Source organism: Acinonyx jubatus, chromosome A1 (assembly GCF_027475565.1).
Source record: "Acinonyx jubatus isolate Ajub_Pintada_27869175 chromosome A1, VMU_Ajub_asm_v1.0, whole genome shotgun sequence".
NCBI classification, from domain to species: domain Eukaryota; kingdom Metazoa; phylum Chordata; class Mammalia; order Carnivora; family Felidae; genus Acinonyx; species Acinonyx jubatus.
Genome location: NC_069380.1, coordinates 99,258,335 through 99,273,347, shown reverse-complemented (window position 1 = coordinate 99,273,347; position 15,013 = coordinate 99,258,335). Strand labels below are relative to the sequence as shown.

Below are 15,013 nucleotides of genomic sequence, written 5' to 3'. Positions count from 1 at the left end.
TTCTTGTTGCTGTCCTCTGTGTACCTTCCCCTTGTCCATCCAGCACATGACATTAATAGGTGCCCAAGGAGTAGATACTGAGAAAGTCAACAAATGACTTGTGCAATCATTTTGGGGGGGAAAAAACCTAGGTAGACTATATATTCGACTTTCCAGCTGCATAATAAAAGCAGGCACAGTTGAAGCAAAGTGCCCCTCTTGCCTGAATCACTCATAGGATCTGGATTATTTGCATTCTATATTCTCTGTAAGTTTTGTCAGAAAACTGGCCAAAGCGTGGCCTGTTATGAAGCCAAGTTGATATTTATACCCTAAATATTTACGATTTCTTTTAAAAGTTGGCAAGGGGAAGAGATGAAGGAGTCACTCGATAGGAGTTCAGCAGTAAATTCATGTCCCTTTTATAGTTTTGCTGCTAGAGTAAGCAAAAACGGAGAAGCCAGGGGGCCCTGGCCTGGCCAGCGAGGGCAGCAGTCAGGATTTCTACCTTCATTGCTTCTAAATGCTGCCCTCTTGTGGCCAGAGTGCTCATTGATGGAGCTGTGTGACAGGAGCCTGCTTAGGGACACAGATGGGAATGGGAATAGATGGGGCGCCTGGGTGGCTCAGTTGGTTAAGCATGGACTCTGGATTTCAGCCCAGGCCATGATCTCACAATTCATCGGTTCAAGGCTTGCTGACCGTGTGGAGCCTGCTTGGGATTCTCTCTCTCTTTCTCTGCCCCTCACCCACTCATTCTCTCCCCCTCTCTCTCTCTCTCTGTCTCTCAAAATAAATAAATAAATAAACATTAAAAAAAATAAGAAATGGGACTAGAGGCGGTGATAAAGCAAGGGAATGACAAGCAACACAAGACAAATGTGGGAACAAAATGGGAAAAGTACATCTATAACCCACATAACTTTGATGTTCATTCACCCCCGTGTCTCCTCCTGCATCTTGTCCATTGTCCTCCTGGAGAAAAACAGGCAAGAAAAATAGGCATACAACCCATCCGACTTGCTTTAGCACCTACCGCAAGCTGAGGGCTTGGAAGAATGAAGCCACCATTGTTGTGGTCCCTCTCTACCCTCGCACTGAATCCTGCTTCACCCATTCTTGTGACTTGCTGTGTGAATCATTGTCCCCGAAACCTCCACACACAACAGACCTGCTCTCGAACCCCTAGGGAGCCTTCCATGATGGCAGTAGGCATTTTCCTTCTATCCCTCATTGCTAAAAGGTGTATGGAGTTCCCTCCACCACCTTCTGACTCTGGGTTCATCATCTCTCTAGAAAATTCCACATTGGTGATAGAAGTTGGGAAGGAACCATCTGAAAAAAATTTTTTTTTAATTTTTAACGTTTATTCATTTTTGAGAAAGACAGTGAGACTGAGCAGGGGAGGGCAGAGAGAGAGGGAGACCCAGAATCTAAAGCAGACTCCAGGCTCTTAGCTGTCAGCACAGAGCCTGACACGGGGCTCAAACTCATGAACCATGAGATCATGATCTGAGCTGAAGTCGGACGCTTAACCGACTGAACCACCCAGCCACCCCAGGAAAGGAAGCATGTTTACAAGAAGAAGAGAGAGAGCAACTTTAGCCAGAGCAAGTAAATAAAATGTGAACTTTGAGAACGTCTTTTCTAGTTATTCCACAGTCTAAAGGCTCTGCGTTGGTCATGGTCAATGTCACTTACCAACATATAGGCTGTAGAGCTCCCCAACATGCCTCGCTTTACAGCATATCTAGGAAATTCTGGTTCTGGTACCGGACACCAGTGATAATCAGTGAGGCTGCTTCCAGCCAGAGGTGACCACCACCGGGCAGACAGCCTGGAGGGACAAAGGGATTAGTGTGCTAGTATGCCAATAATGGGCACACTGTTTAGGAAGCTGGGTGGTCTAGAAAACGCACCAGATGCAGGCGAAGTAGCATGCCTTATCAAGTTATGAGGAAATCCTGGGGACAAACCCCAGGGAGTAACAAGGAAAAAGAAGCCAATTTGAAGGCAAACAAAACATAACCGATTCTGCAATTCTTGGAGCAGACCACGATTTCTGTGGGTTTCTTTCCTGGAGTGTCCTTCAGGGGTCCCTGTTGCCTCTACCTGTTCATCCTTTCAGAGCCCGCTCCAACCTCTCTTTGCCCTGAGGTCTTCCCAATCATGTCAGCTCTCCTGTCTGGTCTGGCTGCAGGAGTAAGAGCCTGCACACCACCATTTGGCACAATTACACGCCAGACGTTGTTCACTGATGTTTCTTGGGAACATGTTTAATCACCTACCCATGTTCTGTGGCCTTTCAGGGCTTCACACCCCTTTGCTAGCCAAAATGACCAAGATCTCAGTCCTCATTAGATGATGTCAGGAATCCCAGTCCCCACGACAGATGGTTCTGGGGATTACTGGGGAGTACACACCTGCTTTAGCTGTTGCTTGCCGTTGGTGGCTCTTAGCTAGTGGTTTGCATGCTTTGTGCAGGGTCAAGCCCTTCCTTGCTCTGTTTGTCCCCGTGTAGACATTGGTTCCCCTCTTATTTTACGGCTCCATCCGCACACCGCAGCACAGCCAACAAGAAGGCAGAGATACAGAATAAGGGTTGGAATGCGTGCAGTGAACCTTTAGAACTTGGTAACACTGATCACGGTTCCCGCATCCACCAGCCTTATCCCAATGTGGGGAGTCCCCTACCCGTTGTCTCCCACCTCCATCTTTTTTGGGGACACATTGCTATGGTTTCAGTCCCTCCTCATATAGGTGGGGGTGTCCCTGGACCCAGTTCTGAGACCAAAACTTCAATTTCACTTTCGTCAAGCTCTAACCCAAGAGCATGAAGTACAGTACAAAAATAATTGCCCAAAGTTGGAACTCTGGCCACTACAAAGGTAGCCATTCATATTCCTTTTCAGAATGGTTTCTCTCTTCTTTGTGGCAACTACCCTTATAAGACTAAGGCCGGGACTAAGCTTTGGGTATTAAAAATGCCCCTTTGGGTGCCTCGGTGGCTCAGTTGATAGAGCATCTAACTATTGATTTCAACTCTTGATTTCAGCTCAGGTCATGATCCCAGGGTAATGGGATCGAGCCTCACATCCATGCTGAGCATGGAGCCTGCTTAAGATTCTCTCTCTTCCCCTCTCTATCACTCTGTCCATCTCCCCTGCTTGAGTGCTGTCTCTCTCTCTTAAAAATAAAAAATAAAATAAAAGCTCTTTAAAGTGTTTCCTCAAACAATAAACAAGAAGGCTCTTTCCTTCCAATATTAAATGATGCTGCTACTATTCCTGATATGTGAATGTGGCTCAAATTATTTTTTTTAAGTTTTGCCTTGTTTGGTCCTCATTTGCCAGACTTATCTGCCTCAATGGCAAGAACAATGCCTTGGTTTCCTGGGTTTTTGCCCATATATCAATTTCCACAAAAAGAAAACTGGTCCCTAATAACAAGGCAGAAGTAAATTCATGTTACAGCAGCATGGCCGTGGCTCGTTCCCCTAAATCTCTGCTACCATTTCTTCCGGCAGGCCACAGGGAAAACAATGCCCAACCTCCCTCACACTTGGGTACAGATTTGGCCAAAGGATATAAGTGCAGGGATGAGTGCTTCTTCTGGGTCTGATCATGCAAAACTGGCAAAGAGCCAACTCCACACCATTTTCTCCTTGGGGCTGGGCTGAAGGGAGTGGCTATCCCAGGGCAACATGGTGAAAACTAGAGAGACTTCATCATCCTGGGGCCCTGAGTGATTTCATGAAGAAGAGACACTTCACTAAATCATACACTTGACCAGTGCTCCATTCAAAGCAGGAAAGAAATTTCTGTGTTATTTCAGCCACCATGTTTTCGGTCTATTACACCAGTTAGTCTACACTTAACAGGAGCTAGAAATGGATGCCTGTCAGAGATGTCCTTACTCAGACGTGGAGTTGGCAGAGGTCTGTGAGGTGTGATGAGAGACACTTATGGTCAAGGAGAGACCCTCCCACCCCTGCCACATGCCTTCTTCACTTCCATCTATCTCGACATTCTGTTTGAAATCCCACCACACATATTTTATTACTTTGGATAAAGGCCTAATATTTCCAGGAAGCTTCTTGTAGAATAATTACAGCACCTGATGTTAATTACACTAGAATTAAAAAAAACCACAAAAAACCCCAACTATATCACCTGGAAGAAATAGCACATAAAACCATTCTCTTTGAGGATCCCCTTAGCGTAGATGACTTTCTCAAATTTATTTCTGCTGAAATATCTAGTGAAAAGTTGAGAAAGGGAGACAGGCAGTAAAAAAGTCAAAGAGAAGATTTCTTTTAATGTTTATTTTTGAGAGAGAGAGAGAGAGAGACAGAGACAGGAAGAGAGAATGGGGAACAGAGAATCCGAACAGCACAGAGCCCAATGGGGTCTCAAACCTACAAACCATGAATGAGATCATGGCCTGAGCCAAAGTCAAACACTTAACCCGCTGAGCCATTCAGGTGCCCCTCGAAGGGCATATTTTTGAAGGAGAGGTAGAGGGATATCTAGAGCATGGAGAAGTTGAGTTTTTGATCCAACAGAAACAGAATCCTGGGCAGCAGTGGGTGAGGTGTGTGACCATAAGGTCCTTGAGAATCCTTGACAGAGAATCAGAAGGTTCAAAGAGGGGGGTGAAGTCATTAAAGGCAAATTTCTTGCTTGACAAATTGGCTGAATACCAGTCCTCAGATCATTTTCCCACCCTTTCCCTACATTTGAAGTGAGTTATTTTGATGGATGGCCTAGCCTACTTTTTAGATCTGCGGATGGCCCCTCATGAGAGCCGGTGGAAAGTCATAACGGAGCTTTGGGATTTGTTCAAACCTTACCTGCACTTTCTGGGTTTGGATGTTTTGACTATTTTTCAGTCAGTACCTTCCTTAGAGATTCCTATAGCAGTAACTGCCATTTCAGAATATGTGGTGATTTTCTCTCTATGGCCCACAGAAAGGACAGATAGGTGGGCAGGGCAGGACCATTGGGGTTATTGGCACGAAAGGTTGATGACCAAATAATTCAACCCCATTTGTCCATTTACCATTATTTTTTACATAATTTTAAAACATTGTTTATTTTTGAGAGAGGGAGAGAGAATGCAAGCAGGGGAGGAGCAGAGAGGGCGGGGGGCAGAGGATCCAAAGCAAACTCCATGCTGACAGCACAGAGCCCGATGTGGGGCTCAAATTCATGAAACCTGAGATCCTGACCTGAGCCGAAATCAAGAGTTAAATGCTTAACTGACTGAGCTTCCCAAGCGCCCCTACTATTATTTTTAAAACAAGTATGTCCGTTTGACAATCAGTTTTGTGGTTAAAAATACAACAGAACATTAAAATTCACAATGATTAAACAGAACATTGAAAATTTGAGTCCAGAATGTGAGGTGTTACAAAATCACTGTGGATTCAGGGGTGGCAAATCTTGGAGCCAGTCCCCTGGGGCAATCCAACCCGACTGAAATGTCTGTTGTGCTGTCCTAACGCGAGCCACGGAGGTGGCAGCTGGCATCCCACGCGGATGTGAGAACTTTAGCTCTGATCGATGGGGAATTTTACTGGTCCTCCCTGTGCCACATAGATGCTCCTTCTATTAGTTCTCTGTTGCTGCCCCAAAAATGACTGTACACTTGCTGGCTTACATGGTACACATTTATTTTCTTACAGCTCTGCAGGTCAGGAGTTCGACCTTGGATTCACCAGATAAAAACAAATTGTTGGCAGGGTAGCATTTCTTTCTGGAGGCTCCGGGGAAGAAGGTGCTTCCTTGCTCATTTGTGTTGTTGACAGACCCCACCAAGTGGTCGTTATGGGACTGAGGTTCCCGTTTCCTGGCTGGCTGTCAGCTGGGACCACACTTAGCTCCTGTAGGCTTCTCTCCGGTCCTTGCACACAGCTGCCAGCATCTTAGAGCCAGCAGTGGGGTGACAAATCTTTCTCATGCTGCCATGTCTCTGACCCACCTCTTTCCCTTCTTTTTTTTTTTTTTTAATTTTTAAAAATGTTTTATTTATTTTTGAGAGAGACAGAGTGCAAGTGGGAGGCAGGGGCAGAGAAAGAGGGAGAGACAGAATCCCAAGCAGACTCCGGGGTCTGAGCTGTGAGCACAGAGCCTGACGTGGGGCTTGAACCCATGAACCGTGAGATCATGACCTGAGCGGAAGTCAGACGCTTCACTGACTGAGCCACCCGGGCGCCCCTTTTTCGTTCCACTTTTAAAGAGTCGTGCAATTAGATTGGGTCCATCCAGATAATGTGAAGTCATCTCCCCACTCTAAGGTCTTAATCACATCTGCCAGGTCTCTCTTACCACGTAAGGTGACAAATTCAGAAGTTTTGGGGCTGGGCATCAACATTTTGGGGGGGGGGGCTGTTATTTTGTATAACATACTCTCAACTTAGAATTATCTGAAAACCCTTGACCTATAGGTGACCAATGTGCATCAGTGATAGGACCTGGCCCCAGGACGTCTAGGTCAGGTTTCACTTTTTTCCAAAACACATTTGAAGTTAGATTATACCCACTGCTGGCTTCATCTCATGTTTCCATAAGCAGAATTGAAAGGCATTTTCAGGTGGACCTTGGTACCCCAGGCTCTCAACAACTCTCACTGCCTGTTCATCTTCCTCATTTACCTCACGGACTAGTAGCTGACATTTAAACCGCTCAAGTTCAACCCCAGGATCTCAAGAAGAAAGTTTTACATAGGTGTTGAGAACCTGGGACTTCATCATACTTTTTTATGAGTTGTATTTAAGTCTTTTGATGACAAAATTCAAGCAGAAGAAATCACAGAGGTGCCCCATCCTATGTGAAGGGTTTATCCTGGTGTATGTTCTCTCTACACCCCCCAGTCTGGCCCTCTCTGGAAGCGTCACTGCTTCTCTGAGGAGTCTGTTTCTTCCAAGTGCCGGAACATGTCATTTCTTGTCTCTGACCACAGTGCTCACAGAGAGTGGGGAGCATCAGCAGAACAGACACGGGATTTCACGTGGGCCGGATGCTGGGTCACTGGGAAAGTCACAAATGATAAAGGAAGGGGACCGTCCCCACAGGGGAGAAAAGATCCTTCAGGAGTGGGGGAACGGAAGGAGCTGAACTTGAACCTCCAGCCTTGACTGGATGTGGGCTTAAAGCCATGAGGACTGGTTTAGGTGGGGGGTATTGAGACGAAATGCTACTAATGTCAAAAGTGGACAAGGACAGAAAAACCGAGGGCTGTTTTCTGGTGTTCAGGAAGTAGAAGATATTGGATATCTGCTCTCTATCGCCTCCCTGCTCCACAAATGATTCTGCTTGTCAATAGCAGCTTCTTTTTCTGTGAAGGGACCTGGGCCAGTATTCCTCAGGCTAAAGCAGCGTCATCTGGGAGCCATCCCTGAGACCCCAGTTGGAAATACTTGTCTGTCAGAAACCATTATGATGGGGCTGCCTGAAGAGTCTCTGCAAAGGAGCTCTTCACAGATTTCCATGCTTACTCACAGGAGGAGACTCTTCTTCTCCACACCCCTACTAGGACATGCTTGTTCGGTCCCCAGGATCCCCTGCTGATAAGACATACCCTGCAACTGTGATGTGAATTGAATGTGCAAATGAGCATCAAGACATCCTGGCAGTCTTCCAGCAACGTCAACTAAAGGGAAATCTCATGAAAGTCTGCAGCAGTTAACAGAGCAGGGGGGGAAGTGTATTGTTGCCGATGCCTGTAACACTATCGGACCCCACACCAGGACCTACCTGTGGGCGTAAGCATAAGTGTAAGCGTAAGAGCTCCGAGTAACTTCATCTCGTATCTGCTCGTCATCCTCTAGGAGAGTATCTATGGGGACCACGGCAAGGTTCAAGTTCACAACTCACGGAAGGGCCACCTACCGATTTCTTTGGACAGTAGGAATATCTGCACAGAGATGAATTCATTGGGAGGAGGGCAGGTGGCAGAACAGGTGAGCTCTTTCCTAGCAATGGGGAGATCTTGACTGCCTGCCTTGCTAACAGACAGGAACTCTTGGACTGATGTCATCTCCTGACCTTGCTGTGGATTTAATTCCACGGACCACTTGCAGGCCAGCTGTGGCAGAGCTGGAGGCAGAAATGTTTCCCACTTCAAGAACTCACAGACCTGGGGCACCTGGGTGGCTCAGTTGATTAAGCATCCGACTTTGGCTCAGGTCAAGCTCTCATGGCTCTTGGGTTCGAGCCCCGCATCGGGCTTGCTGCTGTCAGTGCAGAGCCTGCTTTGGATCTTCTGTCCCTTTCTCTCTCTGCCCCTCTCCGACTTACTCTTTCTCTCTCTCTCTCACTCTAACATAAATAAACATTAAAAAAAAAAAAAAGAACTCACAGACCCAATAATTCCTTCAGAGAGTCATTTATTTTGATTTATTTATTTTTTTTTTGGTCATGCTTTGAAAGAAATGTGTATAAGGATGTCTTTTTTAGGCAACTGCTTTCAAAGTTGAGACCAGCACTTCTGCTTTATCTCCCCCATTTGACTGCTTCCACCATTAGCAGAAGGCACAGTGGCCTCTGCAAGACAGCGAGGGCAGTTCCGACTTCTGTTTTCACCTCCACAGTTGACCAAAAATTCCAGCAGACAAACTACAAGCATGCTGAGATTCCCAGTTGCCTTAGGTGCTAAACACTGGATTAAAAAAAAAAAAATCACACCTGGCAGATCGTTGGTTAGTACAGTTCATTGTGTTCGTGATGACATCCATCACACAAATAGCACTGGCAAAGAGTATGAGTTTGGAATTCCAAAGGTCGCGAGTTTGCTTCACTCGACTCCAGCCCAGTGTGACCTCGTTAGCTATCGACCTATTTAAATACCAGTTTCCTCGGATGTAAAATATAGATAACGTCTCCTTGTAGGGTTGATGTGAGATTTATACACACTGAGTATGGGAAGCACGAGGCACAGAGTCTGACTCACACTATACTAACTCCATTACTAGATGTCATTTTTGCCCGCAAAATAAAAGAACTAAACCATCAACGGGTCATTAAATGCTGTCTTTCTCAAGATGGTAATCTTCTCTGAGGTTATCTAAAGACTATTTGAAAAGTTAACCTCTTCTTCCTTTAGAACAGGCAGGAAAAAAAAAAAAGAACGATTAGGGCAATTATCTTAACCTAACCGCTTATAATATGGAGATGTGTGACTAAAACATTAGGTCAAATAAATTTGCTTGTAGAATGTGGAGCTAACGTGCTGGGTTAGGTCGTGAATGCAAGGTTTGCAGGAACCCAGGGGATCCAGAATGGCTCTGAACTTCAGCCATAAAAGGAACAAAGATCTCAAGCAAAACTGCCCAGAGGGGGAGCAGAATTTCCTGGGCAGAGCACCTCCCTGACCCTGGCCTCCTCCCAGGAGAGCCTTGCCCGTATGAATACACATTCAAGGCCTAAAATACAGGGCAGTTTCACAACCCATTGCAGGGGTAGTGGGTGGGGTGGTGCAGAACTTCCTGGCAAGACTGTAGACCTCAACAATAAAACACCTATAAGCCCCTGTGAGGGCAGACAGAACTCTCTGGACTTCGCCTATAGAAGGAAGGAGCTAACCTCCACCCATTTGATGAATGGCGCTGTAGCAATCTTGTGACATATGAAGCTGGAACCGGTTCTGAAATTTCTCTGTAGCATTTCCTGCTCTTAGCAAGGGAGTATGAGTTAGACATCGTTCTGGTACTTGAACTCCCTAGCTCTTTTTTGAACGTCTTTGTCATGCAATGATTTTACAGAGAAAAGATTCCCAATCACTAGCTCAATTAAAAACTTTTCCCCGGGTCGGAGGAAACAGGGAATGGTACATTATTTCAGAAAGCACAGGGATGGGAAGGAATCCAGTTTTTCTTGAGACTTAAGGAGTTGCCTGAAATGACCACCTGAAACCTCTGTTCCCAGAATAATGAGAGACCTAACTGTGAAGTTCAAAATCTTGCTGGGTGGGTGCGGGGAGAGAATGGTGGAAAAACACCAACAGTTGGCTCTGAAATTTTCTCGAGGCAAAAAAGCCAGCCCCAATGAGGGGCGGCCCACTGTAATTCTGCTTGACAGAGTGTGACACAGCCCCCCGTGTGTCTGTGCACATGCACGCAGCTGCTTGCTGAAAGCAGAGCGCCTGCCCACCACATCACAGTCACGTTCGTGCCACCCAAGCACCCAGCTGGCTTCCCGTAGACAGCCTCGTGACAATTTCAGTTTTTCTTGTTTCTTCTCCTCGCCTCCTTTTTCTCCTTCCCTCCGTACCCCCATCTCTCTCGAAAGGATCTAAGTCCTGTAACACTGTTGCTGGGAGAAAGGGCTTTACTTGGCGACTTTTGGCTTACAGGATCGTTGGTGAACAATCAGTCTGTCTGGCAGGAAGGTACGCCCACAAATATTACAGGGAACCAACTGGCTCAGGGCGCTTGTCCAAGCAGCTTCATTTAAGGCATCGAGATCATAGAAACCTTTGGCTGGAAAGTTAAAGAAAAAGAAGAAGAAAAAAGAAAAAAGGACCAAAAAGGAAAGAAAAGAAGAAAATGGTAAAAATGGATCCTTTTTTATTCTGGAGCACCATACTCTACTTTTTATGGAAAATATTTTCAGGAAATACCTGTTGACTGAGGCTTTTAAACAAATCATACTTTTTGTTCCAAACCCTCTTTCAGGGGTTGAATAAAAAGTGAGCTATGAACCAGAGACTTTTCGCTCCTTGGATTTTAAAAAGGGGAAGGAGTTGTTTTATGTATTATGATATGCATTCTTCACTAATTATTAACATCTTTGCTTACACATGATTATCTTGCAAATATAACTTTTGGCCTTCTTTCAATTGACTCTAAATAGAAGCTTACAAAGGGAAAAGAACATGTATTTGTACTTTCCTCTTCTGTAATCCTTCAGTGGAATGTTTTTAAAGGCCAACACTGACAGTTAGGGTGAATTTAGGATGAATGATATCCTAAAAATGTATCATCTCTTCACGGTCATAAATGTGGAGATTCTTTAAATAATTAAACCAAAGAATGCAAACAGAATAGTTAACCTGATGAAAAGAAGCGTCCTTAAGAGAACAATCAAGACGTCTGAGAGATGTATAATCTTCATTGGCAGAGCATAGGAAAAAAGGCATATGGCTCTATTTTAGAGAAACACTGTGGGAGTTAGCTTTGATAAACCTTATTTAAATAGAATGACTTTAGTACATTAAATTGACTGTGTCTTAGAATTGCCCCAAATAGCAACCCCCCCCAATGTAGCCAGGCACTCAAACATAAATTACATACTTAACAAAAAATCATTTTAACAGAATATATTTCTTCACTAAAGCCCAGGCAATTTTCCTATGACTTCTTCCTAATGGTTCACACAACCATAGTAAACTTCAGATTCTCTCCTGTTACTTTGAATGTTCCTTATTTTACTCCATGAAAAATTGAACCCCAGCACAGCCTAGTATTTCTCCTTTAGACAAACCAAGTACCACTTTCTACGCAGGATATGAATTTTGAGAGCTTTGAAGACTGTTGAAAAATAAAATGGCACTGACTTTCTCCTTACTCATGACTTTTCCTATGGATTCAAAAATTCCAGAGTATTCGCGGAGTCTCACTGGAGATGACTCATCATGTTGCTAAAAGTTTTTGAGTATGACTTTGACTTTGGATCTGGAGGAAGGGTTATTTGGACTTCATGACCACAGTAAGTCTGTGGGATGGAAACAAGAATGGGGATTCTCTCTCTGCCTCCTGAGGCAGGATGCGTTCAGAAATAGAAACAGCATGGGACCAAGAGGAAAGTTGCAGAGAAGGGCAGTTACGGGGCCTACCTTTTCCATCTGTGGGCAGTAACTGATTAATGAATCCCCGAGGGCCTTCAAGCCAGTCATTACTCTCTGGTCTTCTAGACTTGTGATAATTATGCTCAAGCAGAAAAACGGATATGGTCAGAAGTGAAGAAAACAGATTTTTTGAAAACACAGAGAACTGCTGGGAAGAGAGTTCCAATGAGATAAACAACATCCTTGTGGGCAAATGCTCTAATTTCAATGGATGGATGTGTTCATCTTGAGCTCTTTTCCCACCTGTGTGAAGAGTCCTCCCCTTGGTAAGGGCTGTGAATAAACGGGTTCTTGTAGCCTCTAGAACTTTATCATGACAACCTAGATTCCACTCTGTGGGTTCTTGGGTTACATTTCTTTTTTTTTAATGTTTATTTATTTTTCAGAGAGAGAGAGAGAGAGAGAGAGAGCATGAGTGAGGGAGGGGCAGAGAGAGAGGAGACACAGAATCCGAAGCAGACTCCAGGCTCTGAGCTCTGAGCTGTCAGCACAGAGCCCAACGTGGGGCATGAACTCACAAACTGTGAAATCATGACCTGAACCAAAGTCAGATGCTCAACCAACTGTGCCACCCAGGCACTCCTCTTGGGTTACATTTCTAACAAGAGGGCTTTGGACTAATCAATGGTAATGACTTCTGGGGTACCCTACGGCTACGCCAGTCTACAGTTACACATGAGGGATTGGTGGGTTGAATGATAACTTTTCTTAAAACCAAGAATGGTTTTCCCTTGAGGGGAATGAGGGGATCCGCTGAGAAAATGACAATGGGAGAAATAAGAGGAGGAAGTCGGAGTTTGCATGGCAAACAGTCTCTGGATGACTTTGTTCTCACCCCAAATGAGTAAGCATAAGGCTCTGTGGGGAGGACACACATGGCAGTTTATGGAGCTTCATCTGGCTTGTGCAATGCTTTACAATGTATTAGTTGCAAAATTTGAAAGCTCTGGGCCTGGGGGTGCCTGGGTGGCTCAGTCGGTTAAGCATCCGACTTCAGCTCAGGTCATGATCTCGCAGTTTGTGAGCTCAAGTCCCACGTTGGGCTCTGTGTTGACAGCTCGGAGCCTGGAACCTGCTTCAGATTCTGTGTCTCCCTCTCTTTCTCTGCCCCTCCCCTACTCACACTCTGTGTGTCTGTCTCTCCCTCAAAAATAAATAAACATTAAAAAAAAAAAAACAAAGCATACAGATTTCTAGATTTCCAGTTTCTTTTGTATTGGTGAAAACTATGCCCACACTAGGCTAAATTTCCAGCTGCCTCCTTTGGAGAGAGTCCATAATTCTCCAGCTCCCCATGGTCCTCAGCTTCCCTCGTGTCACACATGGATCAATTTACTCAGTTTTGTACCCCGGCTAGTGGACCCTGCACACTTTGAGTTTGGTACCCTGCTCTGTGAACGCGAAGACACATTCCTATTTGAAAACATGTCTCCAGATGCCCTGAAAGATTTTTGAGGCTTCATGTTTTTTAAGTATCATGTTTGATAATATAGGAAAGTAACTTCCGGGAAATACAAGAAATTCCAGTGGGTCCCTCTCCTTGCATGGTTTTGCCAGAAGTAGCGTCTTTATGTCTCAGCATCTGAAGGCACCTTGGTCAGGCATTCTAGAGCCATTTTTCCTATTCGGTTATAATGAAGACAGTAAATGTTGCTGATTTCTGATGTTTGAATAAGTAAGAAAAGAATACCTCTCCTCTTAAAATTTCACAGAGAAAATTCTCCCCACATGCGCTCAAGTCTTTCTTTCTTTCTTTTTTTCTTTTCAAAAACTTACCAGTAATGGTCCTGACTTCTGGTTTCTTGGGTTCTGATCTCCTTAATTCTTTGGGCAACAAGTTGTTTTCGTTATGCCATTTTTTCAGACATTGTGGCTCGTGGATGGCAATGGATTTTGTTCCATATTCACGGCCACAAATGTAGCAGATGATTGTTGGTGGACGCCTTATCATTGCTGGCTACAAATAATATAAAATATCTGTTAGATAAAGTTTAGGTGTAGAAATTATACGTTAAAATTATAGTACATTCAAATTAGCTAGACAATCACATTTTTTTTTTTTTTTTTGGTTTTTCATTTTCTAATTTCAACCAGTCAGGTAAATTGAACTTTTGTGGCACTTAAGAGAATAAACCATACCATCTGAGTGAGTGGGGTGTGTGTGAAGATGTGGGTTTGGGAGGATGATAGGAAATAAAGAACTAACTAGAGTTCTACAAACTGGCTTTTCTTATAAAATGTGTTTTCTCGTCTAATAATTATTAATTATCTCCTGGTTATTCTCCATGCTAGGAGACTACAAAAATAAATCATGTCTGAATCCTCTTTTCGCTGAACTCAGGCTCTAGTATGCCAATATCCCTGAGAATTAAAGCTGTAAGTGTCATTGGAGAGTTTAGAAGAGACATTGGGTACCCTCCCACATTCCCTTGCACATGGACAACTTCCTCTGGCAAGTACCTGTGACGCTCAGCCTTTTTTGACCTGGTCTAGGCTCCACCCATAGACAGGGCAGCTAATCAATCACAAGCAGTGGGTGGTGGATAAATAGCCACTTCCTTACTGAGGCTGATTCCACGCAGTGTTCCGTGGGATTGCAGCTCAGGTGCTCATTCACACACTGTACAGACTTCCTTCTCTTCCCTGTCTTTCCTCCCACTACTCTACTGGGGCTTCCTGGGATCACCTCCCAAATAAACCACTTGAAATCGAATCCTCAAATCCTTTACTTAGCATTTGTTTCTGGGAGGACTAAATCTAAGGAAGAGTTAAGGATAAAACAGAAAAGGTGTTTCTGCTTCTGTCCAGGGGATAGAAAGTTACAAGAAACATTGCTCCTGCTTAAGCAATTAGAACCAATCAGAGAACTTAAAGAACCGTTATTTTTGAGTCCATTGGAGACTCACGGTTGCAAGGTAAGTTAATGAACTAGAAGAACTGCCTCGGTCTGAGAGTGCATCAGCACAACCAACACCTCCCATGCTCCAACCTTACAAGAATGTGAGACAGTAGTTGTCTGCCACAGAGAAAAGGCAGGACAGGTGAGCATGAACCCTACTAAGGAGGAGCCATGCAGGAACTGTCTACATAAACCCTCCCATCCACCAGGTCTCACATCCAGTAACAGCGGGTGGCAGTCTAACATTGGAGAGAGGCAGGACTGTTGAGAGAAATCTTCACCAATTCA

The 15,013-nt window shown here is 44.6% G+C and overlaps 1 protein-coding gene across 6 annotated transcripts in view; it reads right to left on the bottom strand.

Moving 5' to 3' along the window:
* Positions 1–1,672: 1,672 nt before the first annotated feature.
* LOC106975186 (zinc finger protein 474) overlaps positions 1,673–15,013 on the bottom strand; it is a 94,561-nt gene continuing 81,220 nt past the window's right edge. The window contains exons 5-8 of one of the 6 annotated variants that reach the window (XR_008297378.1): positions 13,603–13,783; positions 11,032–11,087; positions 10,331–10,459; positions 1,673–1,816 (exon numbers count right to left, since the gene is read on the bottom strand). Coding sequence is in view for 3 of the 6 variants with exons in the window: in XM_053220213.1 (XP_053076188.1) it covers positions 1,719–1,816; positions 10,331–10,459; positions 13,603–13,783 (408 nt within the window). In the remaining 3 variants the exon portion in view is untranslated. Of the gene's footprint in view, positions 1,817–8,377; positions 9,079–10,289; positions 10,460–11,031; positions 11,088–13,602; positions 13,784–15,013 lie in introns of those variants that run through there. The other 5 variants (XR_008297377.1, XM_053220213.1, XM_053220219.1 and 2 more) reach the window with 5 other exon arrangements.